We start from the raw sequence: 21,941 nt of genomic DNA on the forward strand, positions 1-21,941 counted from the left end.
TTCCGTCAGTGGAGTACTGCAGTTGCACGGCATGTTTGCCAATGCACAGATCTGTGGAGGAACTTTTAACTTCAACATCAACCGTGTATCGTAGTCGCCCAGTTTAAGTTCTGGTTCTGTCGTGGTCCCAACTAAAGGGCGACAGTCGTCGTGTCGCGTCCTGTTCAATATGGGACTCATAGCGACGTATACAACGCGTGTAAAATACATTGTTTATTTACATGAAATTCGAACACGCGCTGCGCTACGACCACCGCGCTTAAACATCCACGAGTTACTTATTCGGACAATGACTTAAATTAGACGTCTGATTATTTTATTTTCACATGTACAGCGACACGCGTTCTACACTGACAAGCGTTGCTAGGTCGCAGCACTGTCTTGGAGCATATTAATGGGCAATTGGGTTCCCCGATCTAAATTTCTATCCCGGTTTGTTGCACGTTCTTTTTTTAATATGAAATAAACAAATATGGGACATGTGTATAATAACAGAACCCCACACCCTCCCCGTGGCTTCGCTCGTGAAAGTACGGCAGCAGGATACACCGCATCACTCGTGAAAATAACTTCCATACGCAATGAAAGCCACGGGGAGGGTATCTGTCATAATACTTCATTATCACTGAAAACATTTTTCCCCTGAAATAAATTCCAGTGAATATGCCATTTCCCTCATACTCTATTGAGACACAGCGCAGTGAAAATTGGATTCACATGTAATGCTTGAAAACATGTCAGAAAAAATAAATTAAGTGAAATTCTACGTGACTTCATAATAGTTGGAAATGAACACATTACACCCGACCCTACCACTCTATATACAATGTAAACTACACCCCAAAACATCCTTTCACTCACAGTTACTACCGTGTTTCACCAGTGTATTCTATTTGACGTCAGGAGAAATTGAAATAAACAAATTAATTATAATTTCAGCCTCTAGTTGACCACTGATTAAAGAAACTACCTCGTCTTTATGTCAACTTGCAGTTATTCGTTGCCTACACCAGTGACTTCAAAATATATGTTTCAATCCCAGGAATTTCACTCGCTGTTAATTGCATGGGAGTGGCAGTCTTTAATGAATTTCTATTGTCATGTCAATTTCTTGCGATTAATCGAACATTAAGCTGTAACCACATACCGCCTAGGTGCTGTAATTAAATCCTGGTGTAAGCACCATATGAACTATGAACAATGTATGTGAAGCCAGCTGTGGGGTATATTCAATCCTATAGATTTCTCATTGTTTGGTAACTATTTGCTGCAAATGCAACAAAAATCAATATAAAAAATATTACCCACACAGTATTCTACAGGTTACTTGTATAATATTGTAGTGTACGTCATCAGGTTTCATGCGATATTTAGACAGTTAGGGAACGACCAATATAAACTGGGGGCTGTGTGAAGTTTCATTTAATTTTGTTTGGATGAATTTGCAGTGTGTTTGCTTCACTCTACATGTATGTATAATAGTTTCCTTTATAATCTGTGAAAGTATCGTTTATGCTGTCTTTGTTTCCGCATATTTGTTTTTTGTTTCATTTTTACCGATCAACGATTACTGTCCACCTTCCACGCGAATCGCGCCCTCTAGCGATACAGTTCTTCAGTGGTTTCTCATTACGTCACAGAAACACACCGACACTAGAGGGCGCGACTCACAAGAAAAGGTATTTCAAAGTTGGTTCTCATATTTCATCACGTGAATGACCATGAGACTATATACACGTACGTGTGCCATTAGCTCTAAATGTTATTGTTGTTTTTTTCTTAATATCTATAAGAATATTTTTGTTTTTATTTGAAAATGTGCATTTTTTTCTATTAAAAATAAACCCATTTAAAACAGCCAGTCTATTGTTGTCGACATGTTACTGTATCAGTAAAATGATTTTTCCCACGGTGGCTTTTACCCAGAGTGTAGCAATCATTTCTTGCAATTTAAGCTCGAAGTGGAAACCCATGACTATGTATAAATTACCACTAGTTTTCAATCACGTCTGGATTTCTTTGGTTCTAACAATTTCTTTCAAACACCTATGATATGCTGCCATATGCGAAATTGTTGAGGTACCTTCAAAATCCCCACTAAAGTTGTAAACATAATTTGGGATTGGGAAGTTATTAAATATTTACCTTACAAGTCAAATGACAATAAATCTACCACACTGTATTTAATTAGCCTTTCAGACGAACTCTATTCAGGATCCTGGGTGCAAACATAAACACCTACACATTTAAAAAAACAAACATTATTCGTAAATACAGCTCAGATTTGACATCTCCGTTGAAGTAATATCATAAACAATGCAAAAATTGCGTAAGATGAGTCATAATCCCTGGTCTCGTCATTGAAACGTATAGTAGTAACTGAATTTCAAACAGCACCATCTAGTGTTCAAAGTGAATAAAGTAGTTCTAAGAATACAGGTAGTTAATACAACAATGTTTGCATCTTAATTGACACTGAGCGTGTATCTGTTGCTGAAACTAAGTGATACTGTTTCTTCGTGATAAAAAAACTTTACTCAACACATCGTTTGCCAGTAATTGGTTAAGTGATAAACCAACAATCCTAACATCATGGTTACTTTCGCAGAAGTCAATATCGAACGAGTCAGGGGGAAAAACGATTAAATAAACACACTCGCTAACAAAATTTACTCATTACTTCTTTGTTTATAAAACCAATATGGTTGTTTACTTTATTATAGAAAGTTTTATGTACAAAAGAATGCATTCACTCAGTAACAACTTTCAAAAACAAGGATGCAACCGGAGACATTACAAACCAGGCCCTGGTCTGTGTTTTTAAATTTGTTTGACAAAAGGATTTTTAGGAAACTGCTCCAACATGGAAATAGATTTTAATCTCACTGAATCGCACAAGAACAGTAAGACAAGATATTAACCACAGAGAGCATTTTAGAAAACTTCTCCAACATGGAAATAGATTTTAATCTCACTGAATCGCACAAGAACAGTAAGGCAACATATTAACCACAGAATGTCTGAAATCAGGTCCACTGTAGATTTTTTGTGTGTGTGAAAGTTTATGTTAATTTTTCTGTGGTACATAGATACTGGTTTCAAATAAGCATTACAAATGAAACAAAAGGACAAGCCTCTGAAAGTTCAGCACTCCACTCACAAGAGACGATGGAAAAATACAAGTTTGCACAGAAATTACAATTTACAGTTTTAACTCTAAAGGTAAGTTTTGTTAAACTCTGCCTATGATTTTCCAAAATGGAGCAAAACAATGTTATTCACAGTTGTGTAACCCCAGCGAAACAATGAAGATGCATGTATTCTTTTCCATTTATCAATTATATTCTAAATTTGAAATGGGTAAAAAAAAAACATGTACTTTTATGCCACTATGTATTAAATCACAAAGGCAACATCATATGCATCCTCATCAACTTAAATCGAGAGGGTCATCACCTGCACAAACGAGGAATTGAGTCCCAAGCGACGATAACACACACTAAAAACGCAAATGACATGTTATGGCCATCTGACGCATGTGCAGGTGATGACTCCCTCGCTTTAAAGATGTACATAATTACACAAAACAGAACTGCATCCAGGCTCTGGAATTGTAAAAATCAATACTACAATGGTAGGCAGTATGGTAAATTACATTAAAAAAATGTTACTCATTGAAGTATGTACACATGAATTAAATTAAGTAAACAGAACCATATTTACAAATAGACATTTGTATTTAATGGATAAATATCAATTTGCTTGATACCACATTTTTGAGAGAGGCTCGATATATTTGGAAAACTTAATCCATTATAAACCAGAGTCAAATTATGTATTAATGATGACATCATCATCTAGTGTTGTATCAACTCATAAAGATATAAGATATATGGAGTTTGAACATTTTGCTCTCTCAATCTAGGCACACTATATGAAGAATGGATTTGTGGAAAAGGATTAAAATAACCTGGATATTTCACTCTATGTCACACTTTTGATATGCTAGCAAAGTCAGTTAATATCAAATAAATAAACAAGTACAGAAGTTGAACAGTCTGCAGTTCAGAGTTAGTCGTACGGTGTACTGAATAGCCATACCATAAAAGCTAACAATGAGTTTGTGTTCAATATTTAGAATCAAACAGTATACCGAGATCTGGGTTTCGGTGGATTTTTTTTATAACAAATGTATTAAAAAAAAATACATGTATATTTCTGTATGAATGAACAAGGCAGATCACTGGAAAGTTCAGTCAAATTGGTGTTGAGTGGTTTTAAAAATCATCACCAAGTTTATGCTGAACACAACACAATCAACACAATGCTTTAGTTTGTTTCTGCTTACAGAGATACAAAAGGTAATAATGAATACTGTGATAATTACAAGACATGGCGCTAGCACATTTCTATAAATATGCCTGGAATGTTTTTTTCCATGATGCAATATAAAATACCTCAGTAAAAGCATTACTAGAATTCATGCAGTGTAGAGCATATGTAGTCTATCAAACCATGACTCACTGACTTCTTGATCATCATAACACAGGCTAAATTAGTGGCAAATACACAGGTTGTGGACATTTTAAAGTGCTTTATCACTGCAGCCCCCGACAAACTTTGAATGATCTGTTAAACAACAAACATGTCTTTTATTGTCACTATGCTGAAAAAGTAATTGTTGGCTGTCAGTAATGAGTAATATTTTTAACTAATACTTTTTCAAGCCATGATTGAAGAACAATTCATAGCTGTAAGTCCAGCTGCCCTTTTTGAAATAATGCAGTGAGACAGTGCAAGCTTATTTGTAAGTTCTGTGATAGATCATCAAATTTTATATGAACATTTTTTGAGAGGTTGACATTATTGAGTTTTTGTGGTATGATTATTTAAAAAGGAAAGATGGCAGGAAAGATTACATTTCATAGGTTTTAATTGTCCCATCTAGTTTTCTTGACTTTCTTGGGTGGTTTTGGAGCTGAGAATCCGTGATCGGTGGATTTGCTACGGCTACTGCCCTCATTACCTGGCGTCCAAGTATTGCTGGTAGAATTAGAACTGGCAGCTTTGAAATGTGACTTGTATTGTGACTGTAAAACAAACAAAAGGGAATAAACAAGAGCATCTAACAAATCTTCTTATTCAAGAAACATTTTTCACTGTAACCTAACAAATGTTGGTAATATGTTATCTATCCATATATATTTATGATAAGCTTGAATAAAGCCGAAAATTTCTTCAAATAACCAGTGGTAGGTACATCATGATAATCTAGTTAAGACACCCAGAAGCTGATAGGCAAATGCATACAGGTACAACTGAACAACAAAATGAAAACAGCTAAGGAGCATGGATTATGTCAAGGATTAACAAGCCATGAATGGCACATTTCCTGTTAGTTATAAAATTTGAGATGTATAGTTTTGTTTATAGTGATATGGATGGGAACATAAACATGTCAGCAATATGGATCCAGATTAAAACAAAATGCCATTTTAATCCGATCTGAAAAACAAAATGGCACACATTAAGGTCCCATAATGTCCAATGTATGTACATTTATACCAAGTTTCAACAAAATCCATCTGTAAGCGGTCAAGATCCAGTTCCGGAATGCCAGAAATGCTTGATTTGCAGTCAAAAAATGTCGGCCATTTGGCCATCTTAAATCAGATTGTGAAACAATTTGATGTGCATATGTAGAATATTATGTATGATTCATGTGTGAAGTTTGAATATAATTGGTCCATGCATGTCTAAGATATAGACACACTGCACACTTTGCTACAAAGCTCAGCTAATAACTTACCATAAAAGCTGACCTCATAGTTGATATCCTATCGGTTCCTGTGAACTTAGGCACTACAGGAGGTCCTGATGATGGCCCCCTCTCTGGCCAATCTGAAGTATTTGTTTTATTTGACAGACTGCTACTTGTACTGGTAGGGGAAGTAAAACTACTGAGGCGATCGCTTTGATTCCCTGAATTAGTTCTATCACTGCTTTGCCTCTCTTCTTCCGGTGCACTGCCAAGTCCAGGCCTTTCTTTGTAACCAAGACCACGTGATCTGTTGGTTCTTCCCTTTTTGCCCTTCCTGTGTCGTGCTTTCCTAAACCAAGAATTCTAAAAAAAACAAAAACATGATGGTTTTGAAAGAGTCAATGTATTTTTGTCATGCCATCTGAATACTTCAAAATTTGTCTATTTTTTGTTTCCTCTCGACTAAATTTGCCATTTGTGTACTGCCTTATTGCTTTAATTTTGTTTTTGCAAATTCAGTAAAAATCATGAATTTAGTAGCAGTGAAAAAGTTCTCCGAGGTCCTGCGACACAGTGTGTTAGTGACTGTTGAGAAATTTTGCCCTCAAATCAGCCAAACCTAAAAGTTCATAGCTCCAAAAATTTGGCAGTTTACAGTGAATCCTCTAATACGGTACAAAAATAATGAACTGAACACAGCACTATACTAAATGAGGAATTGATTCCATGTTAGATACAATGTAACTAAACAACAATGCCGTAGTTGTAACTATTGATCTTCTTTTCTCTGAATTATTATTTTAATAACACATTTCCTGCGTCATTAGTAGCAATTTGTAACATCCATTGTCGAAATGTGGACATGAAAGCATAGCCCAATGATAGCACATATGTCATATACCGTTGTTGTAGATTAATTCACTTGAAAGGGAGAAAAGATAGTCACAAGCCCCCCTATTTCTCCAGAGGGTGCCATCCATTGAAATCCAGTTTTGTCAAACAAATCTTGGAAACAACCATGTGACAACTTACCGAGGGAGGTGGGAAAATTGACACTCTGAGAGGCTAAGCCTTTCTCACTGATGACTATATGTGTCATTTTTCATCACGTGATCGGTTTCAACATAATGGTGACGACTGAACCCTTAGTTTTCAAATCGTATATGTGATATTAAATATGTGTATGGTAATTTTGCCTATGCAATTGTGTTTACATCAATATTTTAATAAGATTTGGTTGTCTTTATGTGGTTATATTTAAACAAAAAAATGTGATGACAAGACTCACTTGCATGGCTAGATCCATTAATTTCTCTGGTACTCTTTGCCCGGCTCCTTCTAAGTTCCTCACTAAATCTCCAGCAAAATTAACATCTTTTTGTGTAACTAGCGTATATGCTGTACCCTTGATGCCTACATTAGATAACATTAAAAATACAATGAATTGGTCAAGTTCTCTTGTAAAAAAAAAAAAAGAAAAATTCTGGTCGGAGATTTGTGTGCTAACACAGAATCAATTGGAGAAGATACACAAGAAACACATAGCATTGAGCGGCTCAGCTACATAAACGTATTTGCCAATAAAGTAGTGAAATAGAAGTCCTAATATCATACCTGCTCTTCCAGTCCTTCCTATCCTATGTGTATGTGTATCAATATCTCTAGCAACATCATAATTAACAACTGTTTTAATTGAAGGAATATCAAGACCCCGAGCTGAAAACAAAAAACAATGATCAATGAATGACGAAACAAGATAGCTTGCAAGCACATTTATTTTCTCAGATATTGCACAGTGTTAAACAGATGTATTCTTGCTGATTTTTCAACTTTTCTTCTCAAATGTGAATACTGGAATACAGTGGCCCCTCGCTAAGTCGCGGGTGTCGGGATCCAAGCAAAAACCGCGACTTATCGAGGGCCGCGACTTACCGAGGGACCTCGTGAAAGAGGGAGATCGTGCATTGAAAAACATATAAAAAGCGCATATAAACCCTCGGTTTAGCTAATTGATGTATCATCATATGTGTCAGGCAGTATTCGAATAAAATCATGATTATGTTTGCTGTAAACATTGCGTTGATTATTTTGTTTGTGTCCGATATTATGTGGGTCGCTTGCTGTTGCTTGCGACTTTGACGGTAACAGCTTCCAAAATAAACCAGTTTCATCGCAATTATAAACTTGTTCGTCAAAATAACCACCTTCATAGATAATTTCTCTCAGTTTTTCGGGAAAAGTTCTGACAGCGTCCATGTTCACAGATCGAGCTTGGATTGAGACTGCGTGTGTCAATAGCGTGTCCTCTTTGCCATCGCAAGAACCACCCTGAACTGGCCTCAAATTCAAAGTCGTCATATCTGAGTTGTGTGCTTTGCATTGAGTGATGGGACCAGATAGTGGAGTTCTGCCAGACCGTTCTTGAAGAAACGTAAACAGCTTTATCGGTGTCATCATTGTCGGACACTTTCGCATGTTTTTCTGTTCAGTCCCGCCTCTTGGTCAACTTTGAAAACAAATTTACTTTTCATTTTTTACCCACCCACGAATAGTGGGCTCAACCACGGCTAGATCACGTGCAACCCATAACTTGGTTTCACCTCTACTTGACACGGTCGATCGCCGTGAGTTTATGGCGTACGAACAGGCTGGATAGCTTTTGCTTTGACATGCTGCTCAATTGAGAAATAGAGATCAGAATTCTATGAATTCAACTCATTGTAGCGAGTTTTTTTAGAGGTATACCAAATGGGACCGGCCAAGAAGTATGTACGGTCACTACTCGACACCCCTGTTGACACCTTGAGTAAGGCCGCGTCACCCATTTCGTCTCAGCAATTGACGGACAGTGGGTGTTAAGTTGTCTCTTTAACGGTTACTAGTAGTTAAAAACACTATGCCACGAAACATTAGTCTTTGTACATGTACTTCAAAACTGCTGTCGAAGGACAATAGAAATTTTGGGAGCCATCCAAGTACTCGACTTAGCCGAATCGCGACTTACCGAGGCGCGACTTAGCGAGGGGCCACTGTACTATTATTAATTACAAGTACAACAGAACACATCCAGTGATTCTGTGAAGAATATTAATCTATGTTCGTAGATTTTGCATATTGATCTTTTACTACAGGACATCGTGTTATATCACAAAGTTTTGTTAAAACCCTCACTACAGATATTGCATTTCTAAAATAGGCAAGTTACCTCAATCCACCGGTAACAATCTTTGAAAAAAAAGTACACAGTGACTTCTCATCTGTTAATGATGCTTGGTTTACAGTGCAGCACTGTAATGCAAACAAACCTACACAATAACACTTACCAGCTACGTCAGTAGCTACTAAGATGGGCATCTGCTGCTTCTTGAAATTTGTAATAACTTTGTTTCTTTCACTCTGGTCCATGTCACCATGTAACAGTCCCACTGTGAAGCAATAAAACACATGTCAATATTCAGGATTGTCAGTGAGAATTACAGTAGTAAATGTGTGGACACTTTATAGAGAATACATGTAGTATTATATCCAATACAACATTCATTTTAAATTAGTCATAGATATGGTTAAGGCCAGACTTTTATTATCCATTGTTTCGCGAACCCGCCGAATAAACAAGAGCCGAAAAAATAAAATTCTTCTCTCTGATCAATGATCCCACTTACAATTCTTTGAGAATCACATAAATCTAATGGAAAAAAAGATTTATTTTTTTTCGCCCTCCTCAAAAAAATTGCCTCATAAAAACTCGAGAAACAAGGAATAACAAGACATGAAATGTCACAGTCCCCATTATTTGATTATAAAATTGTACAAGGAACATCTGCAAACAGGTGAATAAATATGTACTCTTTGTGGTTACAACTCATCATAAAGTGATTTCCGATGATCTAGTTTTGTACTGACAACTAAAAACTTCCACTGACCCATAGAGTACACAAGTGCAACAAAACTATTTGTCATACATGTATACTTGCTCAAGAAACTGCATTCATAAATCTGAGTGAACCTTGATGTACATGACTTCTTTGTTAATCAGGTCTTAGTATATTACCAGGACCTGAGTTTGTTTCAACATCACCACTGGGCATCAGAATCATTCTCATGTTGTCAATACAATTTGTTATTAACACAGTAAGGTTTATTATTTAAAATGTATTCATTGTACATAGAACAACATCTGTTAATTTAAACAATTGTAAAAGCTATGTTTTCAGAGCAAGTACATGTAATAATTAAAAAAGCCAGTAGTGATAAAGGTTGGTCTGCTCATAACCTTCAATGGAGAAGTAACAAGTAACGACCCATAGAAGTAGCAATGCGTTGCAAGATAAGGCATGAAATAAAAGAGAGGAGGCACTCACAATCAAAGTCATGCGTTTTCAGATTACTGGCTAGTTCTTCAGAATTGGCTTTCTTTGTCACAAATATGAGGACACTTCCCTCTGTTGTAAAACTAACCAGTCTTTTTATCAGCCATGGCCATTTAGCGGGACCATCAGACAGACACTCTACAATCTGTACCACATCTTCATTAGCCTATTGAAATAAACCACATGTATAGGAAATATTTTATTTTTTTTCCAGACATGTATATGAATATTTGTATATACTGTGTTCATCACATACAGATTACAGCATTACATTGATATAAAAAACAGCTTATGTAAGTTTTGATAGTTGTTACTACTATCGGAATGACACTTACCTCGCCCAGGTCTCCCTGTATTACTCGTATTGGATCTGTTAATATATCTCTAGCTAACCGCTCAACCTTTTTCCTGAAGGTTGCACTGAACAACAATGCTGAAAAAATAATTGTCAAATGCGATAAATTTAATGAAACCAAATCCTGGAGATGTTGCTTTCACATTTCATTCACTTTCCTGCTGATTTAGCATTTACGGTGAAAATGCAATAACCATTAAACAAATATCGGTATAACTAATTACAGTAGTTCAGCAATAGACCATTTTCCGTTCACTGCGAGAATCACGCGTTATGCGTGAAATCGAACGTAAAAACAGGACAAACAAAGGTCATAGCGTCGTAGTGGCATCAAACATCGCGTGGGATTCGACAAACGCAAAGTATTTTGGGGGACATTTCCATGTTTAATAATGTGCTCTCCACATTTGATGATAGACAATGTGAGTTACGAAATAAAGAAATTCTAGTTCAAAATCAAATCGTTCGATTTTTGCAGCAGACGTTAGACGCGCGTTTTTCATACATCTCGCGAGATCTCGTAATTGTACGGAAAATCCCCTATTAAACATCAGTAAAACAATATACTTTTTTTCTAGTTATACCGGGTATGTCAGGCATGTTTGAACATGCTTGCAACAATTTATATATCAAATGTTTTTTCATTTGAAATCAATCTCATTCAAATTCAAAACAAAAAAACTAAATGATTAGATTAGAATGCGTTATAACAGTCTACATTACTATACACACTCACAATGTGTAACTGTCATTTGAGTTTATGAATATTTATGCCTGTAATTAGTTCACAGAATACCTGCATTTATATACCTGACTTTGGTGTATAGTTATTTACTCAGATACTGTAAATGCTCAACGGGAGAGCTCTTGCTGACTTTTCAAATATGAACTAACATGTATCCACTTTATACAATACAACACACTGGCTATAACATGATCAAAATTCTGTTTTACATTCCTAGCAAAAATCGCATGCACAACGTGTGTATCTCCACAGTGTAACACAATATACAATGAATATGCATATTGTGTACAAGAAATTCCACATTCAATATTAAATTGTTGCATTCATTTGGACTGTAGTAATATGCATAACAACGAGTTTGACGTCACTCGTAATTACCGCTAGTGCGGGATTGATACTCTGAATGTAATCATTGGGGCCCGTTGACGTCAAGAGAAAATATTATGAGATAATATGCAACAAAGACACAATTCTTGATCACGGTGTTATATTGAAATGACAAGACAAGAACTGAATATATTAATAACTTACTTTGTCGGTCTGGTCTCACATGATTTGCTATAGAACGTACTTGGGGTTCTGTGAAATATACACAAACAAATCAATAGTACTATAGTCACTTTAATATTGTATCACATACTGATCAGAAGATTCAATGCAGATGCACAGATTTCTTCCTTACATACCAGTACATATATGCACTAATACAAAGATAACAAATTTTCACAGGGCATACAACTAATGCAAACATACCACACTCCAAAAATCATGTTTTTAAAAGGTGGGTGCTTATAGTCTAGCACCCCAGTAGAAAATAATTAAAATGACTCTTTTTGTTTATCATGTGCTAGGTTAGGGTGAAAAGTTACATGCCTTTGGGGAAAATAACACGGTTTTACGAAACAAACACAAACTCTTGATGTTTTGCTTCACCTTTGACCTAATAGGTGATATATACAACATATTTCAAGACGCATTAGTTTTATTTCCGGACAACTACTTTTTATAAATCAAACTATAACACCAAATACTCAGTTACTTCTTGAATACCTAGCTAAACATCAACGTAGTACTTACCAAAACCCATATCAAACATTCTATCAGCTTCATCTAACACGAGGAAAGTAACCCGCTCTAGATTAGTGGCTTTTCGTTTGACAAGATCTATTAATCTTCCCTGTCGGAGTTATCAGAAAAAAAACAACATATTTACAAGAACAACACTGATGAATAAAAATCCGTTTTGGCAATTAGCATAAAAAATCCACTATGTAGAACTATTCTGCACTTACTGGTGTTGCAACTAATATTTCACAGCCAGCTTGGCATGCCTTTGTTTGTTCCCACATGTTACCTCCACCATATGCACATACTGTGTGTATATTATAGGCTTTACCAAACTTTTTACATTCTTGGTGAATCTAAAACAAATGAAACAATCAATTATAAATGTTTAATCAAAGAAAGCTTAGAAAGAACTCCTGTGTGCTGAGAGTATTGAAGACACATTAAAAATTAATTCAAAATTACTTGTACATGAGATATTGATGGAAAAGCTGAAAACTAATTATGTAAATCAGGTAACTAATATGAACAGAACAAAACAAAAAAATTATGAATTATTATGCTAATTAGAGAATTAATATGAACAAATTTTAACCCAAAATTAATCAGGCCTGTCTATTGTCCTAGAGCATTTATGTACCAAATTTTATTCAAATGTGATGATCAGTAATTGAGATATCAGTGTTAATTAATTATGTTAATTATGTGATTAATAAGCATAAATATTTACCAAAAACTAATTGGGTTTCTGCATAGTTCTCTTTAAAAGTTTCATTAAAATCCAATTTGTGGTTCTTTATATATCAGTGAAACATTATGCAAATTAGGAAATTAATATCCAATTAAAACTAATCAGGTCTGTGCAGTGTCCTATGACATCTATGTACCAAGTGTCATTGAAATGTGATGATTACTACTTGAAATATCAAAAGCTGAAAATTAATTAATTATGCAAATTAGCTAATTAATATATACTGATATTACCCTAAAAACTATCAGGTCTGTGCAGTGTCCTATGACATCTATGTACCAAGTGTCATTGAAATTTGATGATTACTACTTGAAATATCAAAAGCTGAAAATTAATTAATTATGCAAATTAGCTAATTAATATATACTGATATTACCCTAAAAACTATCAGGTCTGTGCAGTGTCCTATGACATCTACCGGTATGTACTAAATTTCATTGAAATGTGATGATTACTACTTAAAATATCAAAAGCTGAAAATTAATTAATTATGCAAATTAGGTAATTAATATGTACTGATATTACCCTAAAAACTATCAGGTCTGTGCAGTGTCCTATGACATCTATGTACCAAGTTTTATTGAAATGTGATGATTACTACTTGAAATATCAAAAGCTGAAAATTAATTAATTATGCAAATTAGGTAATTAATATGTACTGATATTACCCTAAAAACTATCAGGTTTGTGCAGTGTGACATCTATGTACCAAGTTTTATTGAAATGTGATGATATCAGTGGAAAAGCCAAAAATTGATTAATCATTATGCAAATTAGGTAATTAATATTGCACAGATTTTCACCCAAAACTAATCAAATCTGCGCATTAGTTTGGAGCATCTGTGTGCCAAGTTTCATCAAAATCCAATGAGTGGTTCTTGAGATATCAGTGAACAGTCATGGAACAGCTAAAAATCAGCTAATTATCATGAAAATTAGGTAATTAATATGCATGGATTTTTACCAAAACCTAATCAAATCTGCGCATTGGCCCAGAACATCTATGCACCAAGTTTCATCAAAAATCAATGTATGGTTCTTGAGATATCAGTGGAACAGACACACACACACACACGCACACACACGCAGGACAGACACACTAACTGCAAGACTCCCTTTTTGTGCTTCGCACACGGGAGTCAAAAATAAAAATTAACACTTATAAACAAGTCATTGTCAATGACATGTCCCTGTTCCGTTCACATTTGAGTGACATATACATTCAAAGCAGATCATGACCGAAATCTCAGACCACTTTCAGTGGTCTGATCCGAAATGCACCTGCATATGTACAACACATTGTACTAAATCTGAACAAAATCCATCCATGCATGACTGAGATCCGGTTCCGGAATTGTGAAAATACGCGATTTTAATGCATTTTTGGCCTTAAAATGACCATCATTCAGCTATTGTTAAGCGGATCATGAAACAAATGCACATATCTATTTGTGACATGATGTACCATGTGTGTGTGAAGTTTGAACTTGATCAATCCAGACATGTCTCGAATACAGATCCAGAACTGAATTCTTTAAAACAAAATGGCCGCCAGTCGGCCATTTCGAACTTGATCCCAAAAAAAAAAAGACGTGCATTAAGGTCCTATTATGTTTAATGTATGTACCAAATTTGAACAAAATCCGTCCATGCATAACTGACATCCGGGTCCGGAATGGTGAAAATGTGCGATTTCAATGCATTTTCGGCCTTAAAGCAGCCGCCATTTGGCTATCTTTAATGAGATCATGAAACAAATGCACATACATATTTGTGACATGATGTACCTTGTGTGTGTGAAGTTTGAACTCGATCAATCCAGACATGTCTCAGATACGGATCCAGAACTGAATTCTTTAAAACAAAATGGCCGCCAGTCGGCCATTTCAAACCCGATTTAAAAAAAAAATGACATGCATCAAAGTCCTATTATATTTAATGTATGTACCAAATTTGAACAAAATCCGTCCATGCATAACTGAGATCCGGGTCCGGAATGGTGAAAATGTGCGATTTTGATGCATTTCCGGCCTTAAAATGGCCGCTATTCGGCTTTCGTTAATCGGATCATGAAAACAATGCATGTGCATTTGTTCCATATAATGTGTGATGTATGAGTGAAGTTTGAACTTAATCGGTCCATGCATGTTCGAGATACAGGTGATCACAGACGCACGAACCACGGACACACGGACACACACACAGATGCACGGACACACACAGGGCAAACCATAAGTCCCCGTTTTCGGACTACGTCCGAACAGAGACTAATCAAACCAAATAAAGTTACGATGTTCCACACATACATACCAGCAAGGACAGAAAGCATGAATCAGATCAGCACTTCATATTTTCAGAAATTATTAAATTACCTGCTGTGAAAGTTCTCTTGTAGGGGCACATATCAATCCAATTGGACCATCGCCAGGTTTAATATCTTTCTGGTCCATGATATGAATCAACAATGGCCATATAAATGCTGCTGTTTTCCCACTACCAGTTTTAGCAATACCGATAATATCACGACCACTCATTGCAATTGGTACACCCTGAATTTCATAACAATGTCAAATGTTAGTACAATTCAAGCTGTGGTTGGCAACAACAGTGTCAATTCTAAAAATGGATAACATATATATTGTATTCTGACTAGAATATCGGGTTCTTTTTACTGTCTTAATGAAAGTAACAACCTGTGTTATTTCTTTACAATTACACCAACTGTTTTATTATTTATGTTGTAAAGGTGGCTACACAATAAGTGGAAGCAAAAACTGTAATCAATATTCAGACATACTAAAATTTAGTGAACACTTAGAATATTTAACTGAGAATATATATACTGTAAAATACAGAAGGTGGTAAAATGGGATTGTGTTTGAGATTAGGAATTCCACAAATGAATTAGAGGGGCATTTATACATTTAATCATAGAACAAAATATGTACAGGAACTTTTGTTATCTTGTATTCAAGAAATATGCCAAAAAGTAAGACAATTTTCTTGAATTCTTTTCTTTGTCATTTCTTTCTTTCAGCCAAGATTCAAGAGAAAATAATAAAATCAACTCATTTATGGAATACTGTAAAATACATTATTTTTGCTCAGAATTTTTATTTTCACTATTTTCGCTGAAGGAATGATTCGGTGAAAATAAAATCCAGCGAATATATTTTTTTATCCCATACATTTTTGGATGAAGAATTTTGGCTACCAGTGTGTTATTTTGTTATTTTCAATCTGATAGACTCTCTTCAAAAATACTAACAAGTCTCTGAAGTTTGGTTTGGTTCTTCTCATCTTACAATACATTTAGTATGCTTTCTAACTAAAAGACTGACGAAATCTACCACGAGAGTTTCCGGATTATGATTCTTACAAATTCCTTAAACACATACAAGCATAGCAGTGTGGAGAGAGTTTTCTGAATTAACAGATTGGGGGTTTGTTCTAGAATCTCAAACTGTAAGTTTTTCAATATAAACATTTACCTGGGCCTGGATCGGCGTTGGAGTAGAATATTCTGATTTTCTGATGTAATGCATTAACTGTTCATCAAAACCAAAATGTCCAAAACTAGACACTGGTTTAGGAGGATCATAACCAGATACCTGTAAAACAAGATACACAATAAAGTCATAAAATATCAAAGCAAAACTCAGATAATATATGATAGCAATTTAATAGCATTTCTACTTACTTTAACCCCCAGCTTTCTGCGTAGTTCTTGCATTTCACTGAATCGCAACTGGGAAATGTCTTCATGCTCTTCATAAAAGTCTTTACTAAAATCTGAATAGTTAATCTGGGAACGGAAGACAGACATTTTTAGTGTGAGAAGTCATCTTGATTATTTGTGATACTGTGATGTCATCATTTATTCATGACCAGAAAACTCTGATGTCATCAATCAATAGTAATCATGAAAATATGATGTCACTATTTAGTGGTTATTTTCGTACAACAAAAAAGGGGAAGACCAACCAAACAACATAATACTTCCAGATGAAAGAGCTCCACAAAAGTAGGTAAAATACAATTTACAGATTTTTTATATTACATTTCATTCTCTAGATATTCGACTTTTCATTAGTACGGTATCATGTAGTCCGCCATTTGATTCTCCGGCAAAGAATTGTGGGTAAAGTGTGACATCATGGCCACTGTTGTGAAGAATTGAGAAAATTATTTCATCTATAACTTGAGAATGACTGAAGTGAATTTTTAGTGTGCATATATCTCATGTATATATCCAGAATCCCTTGTTGGAGTTTCAAGATAAGAATGACGAATAACAGTTAACACAAACAAGTCCAACAGTATTCACCTCATCATGATCAATAGGCGGCAGTGGATCAATTATTTTATTTTTTTCTGGTATGATCGGATTTCCATCTTCATCATACTCAATCTCATCATCGTCATCCGTGATCAGTAAACCAGCGTTAGGATTGTCTTCCATGTATTTAAAATATGTTTCATGATCATCGAACTCCTCAATATCTTGCCTCGTTCCTTTCACGCCTTTAACCTTTTCTTCAACTATTACCTCTTCCTCTTTCTCGGCTTCTTTCCCTTTGGATTCTTTTTGTAAATCATTCTGTTGAAAAATGGAATTCCAATGGTTATCAAGGGAATTTTTTTAAAGATGCATGACTATGGTTGAGTATCTACAATTTAAACATTATAAAACCTTGATTTGAAACCTTGTTTACAAGGTATTTTAAAATGATGTTTATGTTATTTATTTAATTGTTACTCATAATAACAGGCATGGTGACCAATTACATGTTAACTACACAAAGACTTTAACAGACCTCATATGAATTTTGTGTTGTGAGTTGTCAATTCTCGATCATGTTATTTCATTTTGTATACATACATGACGCGATATTTAGATTTTATCTAAATATCAAGATATATAGTGGCAATAGTGTGTCCAAATATTTTTAACAAGACCCTGTCCCCCTGTTTTAGCTGTAGATATTTATATCATCTAAATCTTGTATATATCTGTATTTATCACATTACTCAGATTTAGTTCCAGATAATACACATAGTCCAGCTGCCACCCTAATAGAAAAAACACAATCTTGCACCTAACTCGCACTGTCACATTTGTCCTACATAGTATTATGATTACAACAATGAAAAGTATGTTTCATTTGGTAATTAACACCACACCGTGACCCTTCAGTGTGTGTGTGCATGTGTGCATGCTTGCTTGCTTTAGTGCATACCAGCTTCAGTGCTTCAATGTTTTTTTTCAGGATTTGTTACCAAACCAAATGATTTTATCGTTATTCATGGTGATCACGATAATCAGTGGGAGGTGTCCTTTGTATAATACAAAGTGAGAATGCTACTTTAACTTCTCTTTATCATTGTGGTTCTATCGATTTGATCATTTGAAATCAGTGGAAATGACAAAATAATCAGTACCATAAAAGGGCAAGCTCACAATTCAGCAACATTGAATACCTAATAACTAAACTTCGCACCAAAAGTTTGTTTGTTTATCACTTAATATTCAACAAGTATATTACTTCCAATCCTGCCATGAAAGCATCCAAAGGATCTTCATCTTCTTCATCACTAACGTCAGCTTGTTTCCTAGATGCAGACAAGTCTTCATCACTGTCATCAAAATAACTGCAAAGAAAAAGTTGAACTTTGTACAGAATAAAAAGAAGTAAACTTTATCAGTTCTCTGAAGTACAAAAATATAGTTTTTAAGCGTATGTTCCATTCCACTGATAAGCATGCATGTATTCTATTGGTACAGTAACTTGACCAATAAAAATGCTACCCCCACCACAAGCACAAAACAACACAAAACAAAACAAAGAAAGAAATCTTCTACGTATCAAAAAATACTGTAAAATACATTATTTTAGCTTGAATTAATTTTCTCTGAAAAGACTTTTTGGGTGTTTTGTATGGAATGACTTTTGACAAGTTGAATGTTAAATCTTGGAGATATAAACAGATCTGTTTATTCCTCCGCAGTTAAATATAGAAAAAAAAGTATATTCGCTGGAATTTAATTTTTACTGAATCATTCCTTCAGCGAAAATTAATTCCAAGCAAAAATAAAGTATTATAGAGGATATCAAATAATGCTAAAACAAAATATTTAACAGTGAATATTCCCCTTCCTATAGAATATGTAAACTATCGTTATGTGTAATGTTTAACTATGAGATTTCCTTTACTTCTCCACAGTAAAAGTAGATCAGTGTTAATTATTTAAGGCATCAAGCTAGTGGCCAAAACATTGTTTTAACTAACTTTATTTCTAACTTGGATTTAGCTGCTCTTGCATATATCAAATATGGGTTTTAGAAAAAGATGCAAAACATTGGCTCTTATATCACATCAATTGTGGTTAACATGAATGCACTACATCTTTTCAAGTATATCTTTGTAGCGCATAGAAATTCATGATGCAATATGAAAACCATGCGTTTTATAAGGCATTCAAATTAAGTCCCTTTTTTTAGTTTGACTTACTCTTGTTCTGTTTGATATCTTTTTCTTTCCACAACGTCAGCAAGAGGCCTTGTGCTCTTCAGTATAAATGGGGCACCTCCGCCTGCACTAATTGGATACTGTGGCATATTCCGTGACAACAATGAAGATGTGGGTCTGGAGGAAGAAGAGGATGACGAAGGTGGTGGTGATGGAGGTTCATCTCTCCTCCTACCCATGCTGAATCCTCCAAAGCCAAATCCTCGTTGTTTTCCTGGTCCTCCTTTATGGAACATCTCAGTCCTGCAGTGTATTTCTGCATGAATGAGAACAAAAGAATGCGTTGGTTCAGAATAAGGGTGGGACGTTAGATGTACACCGCGATTTTAAATACAACACTGGTAAAAATTTATTTTAACAATGTCTCAAACCCCAAATTAAACCATGCAGAAACATTAACCAAAACACTGGCAATACACTGACACTGATCCTAACCTCTAATTTCTTCTGCACATTTGTAGAATTCAAAATATATTGCACCCATTATAGCGCAGTGCCAAGAGAATAAAAAAAACAGTTGAGCATCCTAGTTGTATATTTTGTGGAGGTGCTATAATAAAGTAGAATTATTTAATATTACTCTAGTGTCCTGAAATGTCTATGAAGTGACGAGATTCCCTAGAATAATTTTTCTCTCTCTATTGCTGTGAGCATTTCACATCCAGTCACAAAAATTATATTCAGATTTCACCTTGTTATTTATGAGTATTTGCTTTATTACAAGTGCATCTCCAATAAAAGTGCACTCAAAGCAAAAATTGCATTTTTTATCATTTCTTTGCATTTATGAATCATTGAAATATGACTCGTAATGACTATGCAGTTTTAATTTGAAGCGCTTTGTTCCTAGGAAATATGCCATTCCACGTTTCAGTGGAGTAAAAACTGTTACTGTGAAAAACAGATAATACAATCAAAATTTCTAGAGTGAATCCAGATAGACACTTGAGTAAATACGATTATACGATGGATAGGTAGAGAAATGTACCAGTTTTTGAGCATGAGATAGTTAGACACTAAAATTTCAGTGCAAAAATTGGACACACTTTGTGAAGTTCATGCGGCATTCTGTCATTGTGCAAGTGTGTTAGTTAGTGGGGTGGTGATAATTTGTATTGTTTTTAAAATATATTTATATAAAGAGGTGCATATTAGCAATATTTGTTCAATTATTGTATTGTCTTTAGTATGCTACATATAAATTATGTAAATATTGCTCCTTTTCAAGTTTGTACCAGCACTGTCTACGGATATTCTATCTGGAGTACCGATATTTCTGTTACCCCCAGTGTGACTGGACAACATATAAAATGGCTTCTTATAAGTAACCAATTTGATTTGGTGTTTAAACCCCCAAAGCCTATAGTACTATGATGCATTAAACAAGTTATGTGAGGTGAATACTATCAAGTATATAATAGTGCTGACATGGTAGAATGTGTATGTGGATTGATGATTGAATGGACCAAGGTTTGAATATTTATTTCGCATATACATTTGTGCCGATTCTTTTTGTTGGCCTGATACCTATTGCTTTCAATAGCCTTCGTTCTAATACTCCCTTCACTGAAGCATGTCGTCAGTACGTGCGAATATTGCACCGCTGTAGTGCAATTTTCTATTTCTGTTATTTACACCGCTGCAATGTGAAAAGTGGATTCATTTGCCTTTTACATCACCGCGGTGCAAATATTTGATCTATTTCTGTTATATACACTGAGAATAGTGCATCTATTTCTAATATTTACACCACTTCAGTGTGCATAGCGGTCTTTTACCCACATAATATTGAATGTTGTTGCCCAGATATAGCAGCCATTGTGAAGACCACACTCAAGATTCTCCATAGGTATTACGTGGGGAACATCTTTCACTAAAGGCCTTGTGACGTAACATGAAAGACCTTTATAAATCTATATATTCTATACGTGGTGTAAGACCTAAATGCAGTTATAAAATGGCGACCCATTATCTTTCTTTCTCAATGTTTAACACCAACTCGATCACCAGCCAAACAAAACAACATTCGAAAGAAACAGGGTTATTCTGAAACCCATTATGCACTCACCAGATCAGTTATAACGACGATAAGCTATGCATGTCCGCACTATATTTAAAATAACCTGAAAACTCACCAGCACGATATCCGAAATATCTCTTTGTGTACTTCCGTATATTTGTGTAAACGTCATGAGAAATGGGGCTGTTGTTGTGATGTCATGGGCTCGCTATCTTTATACAAAATAACAGCTGATCGTGAATATGTAGAAAATATAACAAAAAAATAAGCATTTGGTAAAAACTCTATGTTTATTAAAGTACTTGACTAAAAAACTTGTTTTTTATAAAGATTGTCATGACCG

The 21,941-nt window shown here is 35.0% G+C and overlaps 1 protein-coding gene across 2 annotated transcripts; it reads right to left on the reverse strand.

Annotated features, from left to right (window-relative positions):
- Nucleotides 1–2,680: 2,680 nt before the first annotated feature.
- Nucleotides 2,681–21,803, reverse strand: LOC100369807 (ATP-dependent RNA helicase DDX42-like). Of its 2 annotated transcripts, none has more exons than XM_078007609.2 (17): nucleotides 21,714–21,803; nucleotides 19,561–19,834; nucleotides 18,594–18,699; nucleotides 17,375–17,647; nucleotides 16,748–16,852; nucleotides 16,539–16,658; nucleotides 15,420–15,596; nucleotides 12,524–12,652; nucleotides 12,309–12,408; nucleotides 11,763–11,810; nucleotides 10,467–10,564; nucleotides 10,123–10,297; nucleotides 9,085–9,186; nucleotides 7,376–7,477; nucleotides 7,050–7,174; nucleotides 5,810–6,124; nucleotides 2,681–5,090 (listed from the first exon to the last, which is right to left on the reverse strand). In XM_078007609.2, the coding sequence occupies exons 2-17, from the start codon at nucleotides 19,812–19,814 to the stop codon at nucleotides 4,932–4,934; spliced, it is 2,388 nt and encodes a 795-aa protein (XP_077863735.1). In that variant the 5' UTR covers nucleotides 19,815–19,834; nucleotides 21,714–21,803; the 3' UTR covers nucleotides 2,681–4,931. The 2 variants fall into 2 exon arrangements, with proteins under 2 accessions (XP_077863735.1, XP_085357331.1); XM_085501205.1 differs by having other exon boundaries at nucleotides 21,647–21,803.
- Nucleotides 21,804–21,941: the final 138 nt, after the last annotated feature.

Source organism: Saccoglossus kowalevskii, chromosome 7, assembly GCF_978046115.1.
Source record: "Saccoglossus kowalevskii chromosome 7, keSacKowa6.1, whole genome shotgun sequence".
Lineage (NCBI taxonomy): Eukaryota > Metazoa > Hemichordata > Enteropneusta > Harrimaniidae > Saccoglossus > Saccoglossus kowalevskii.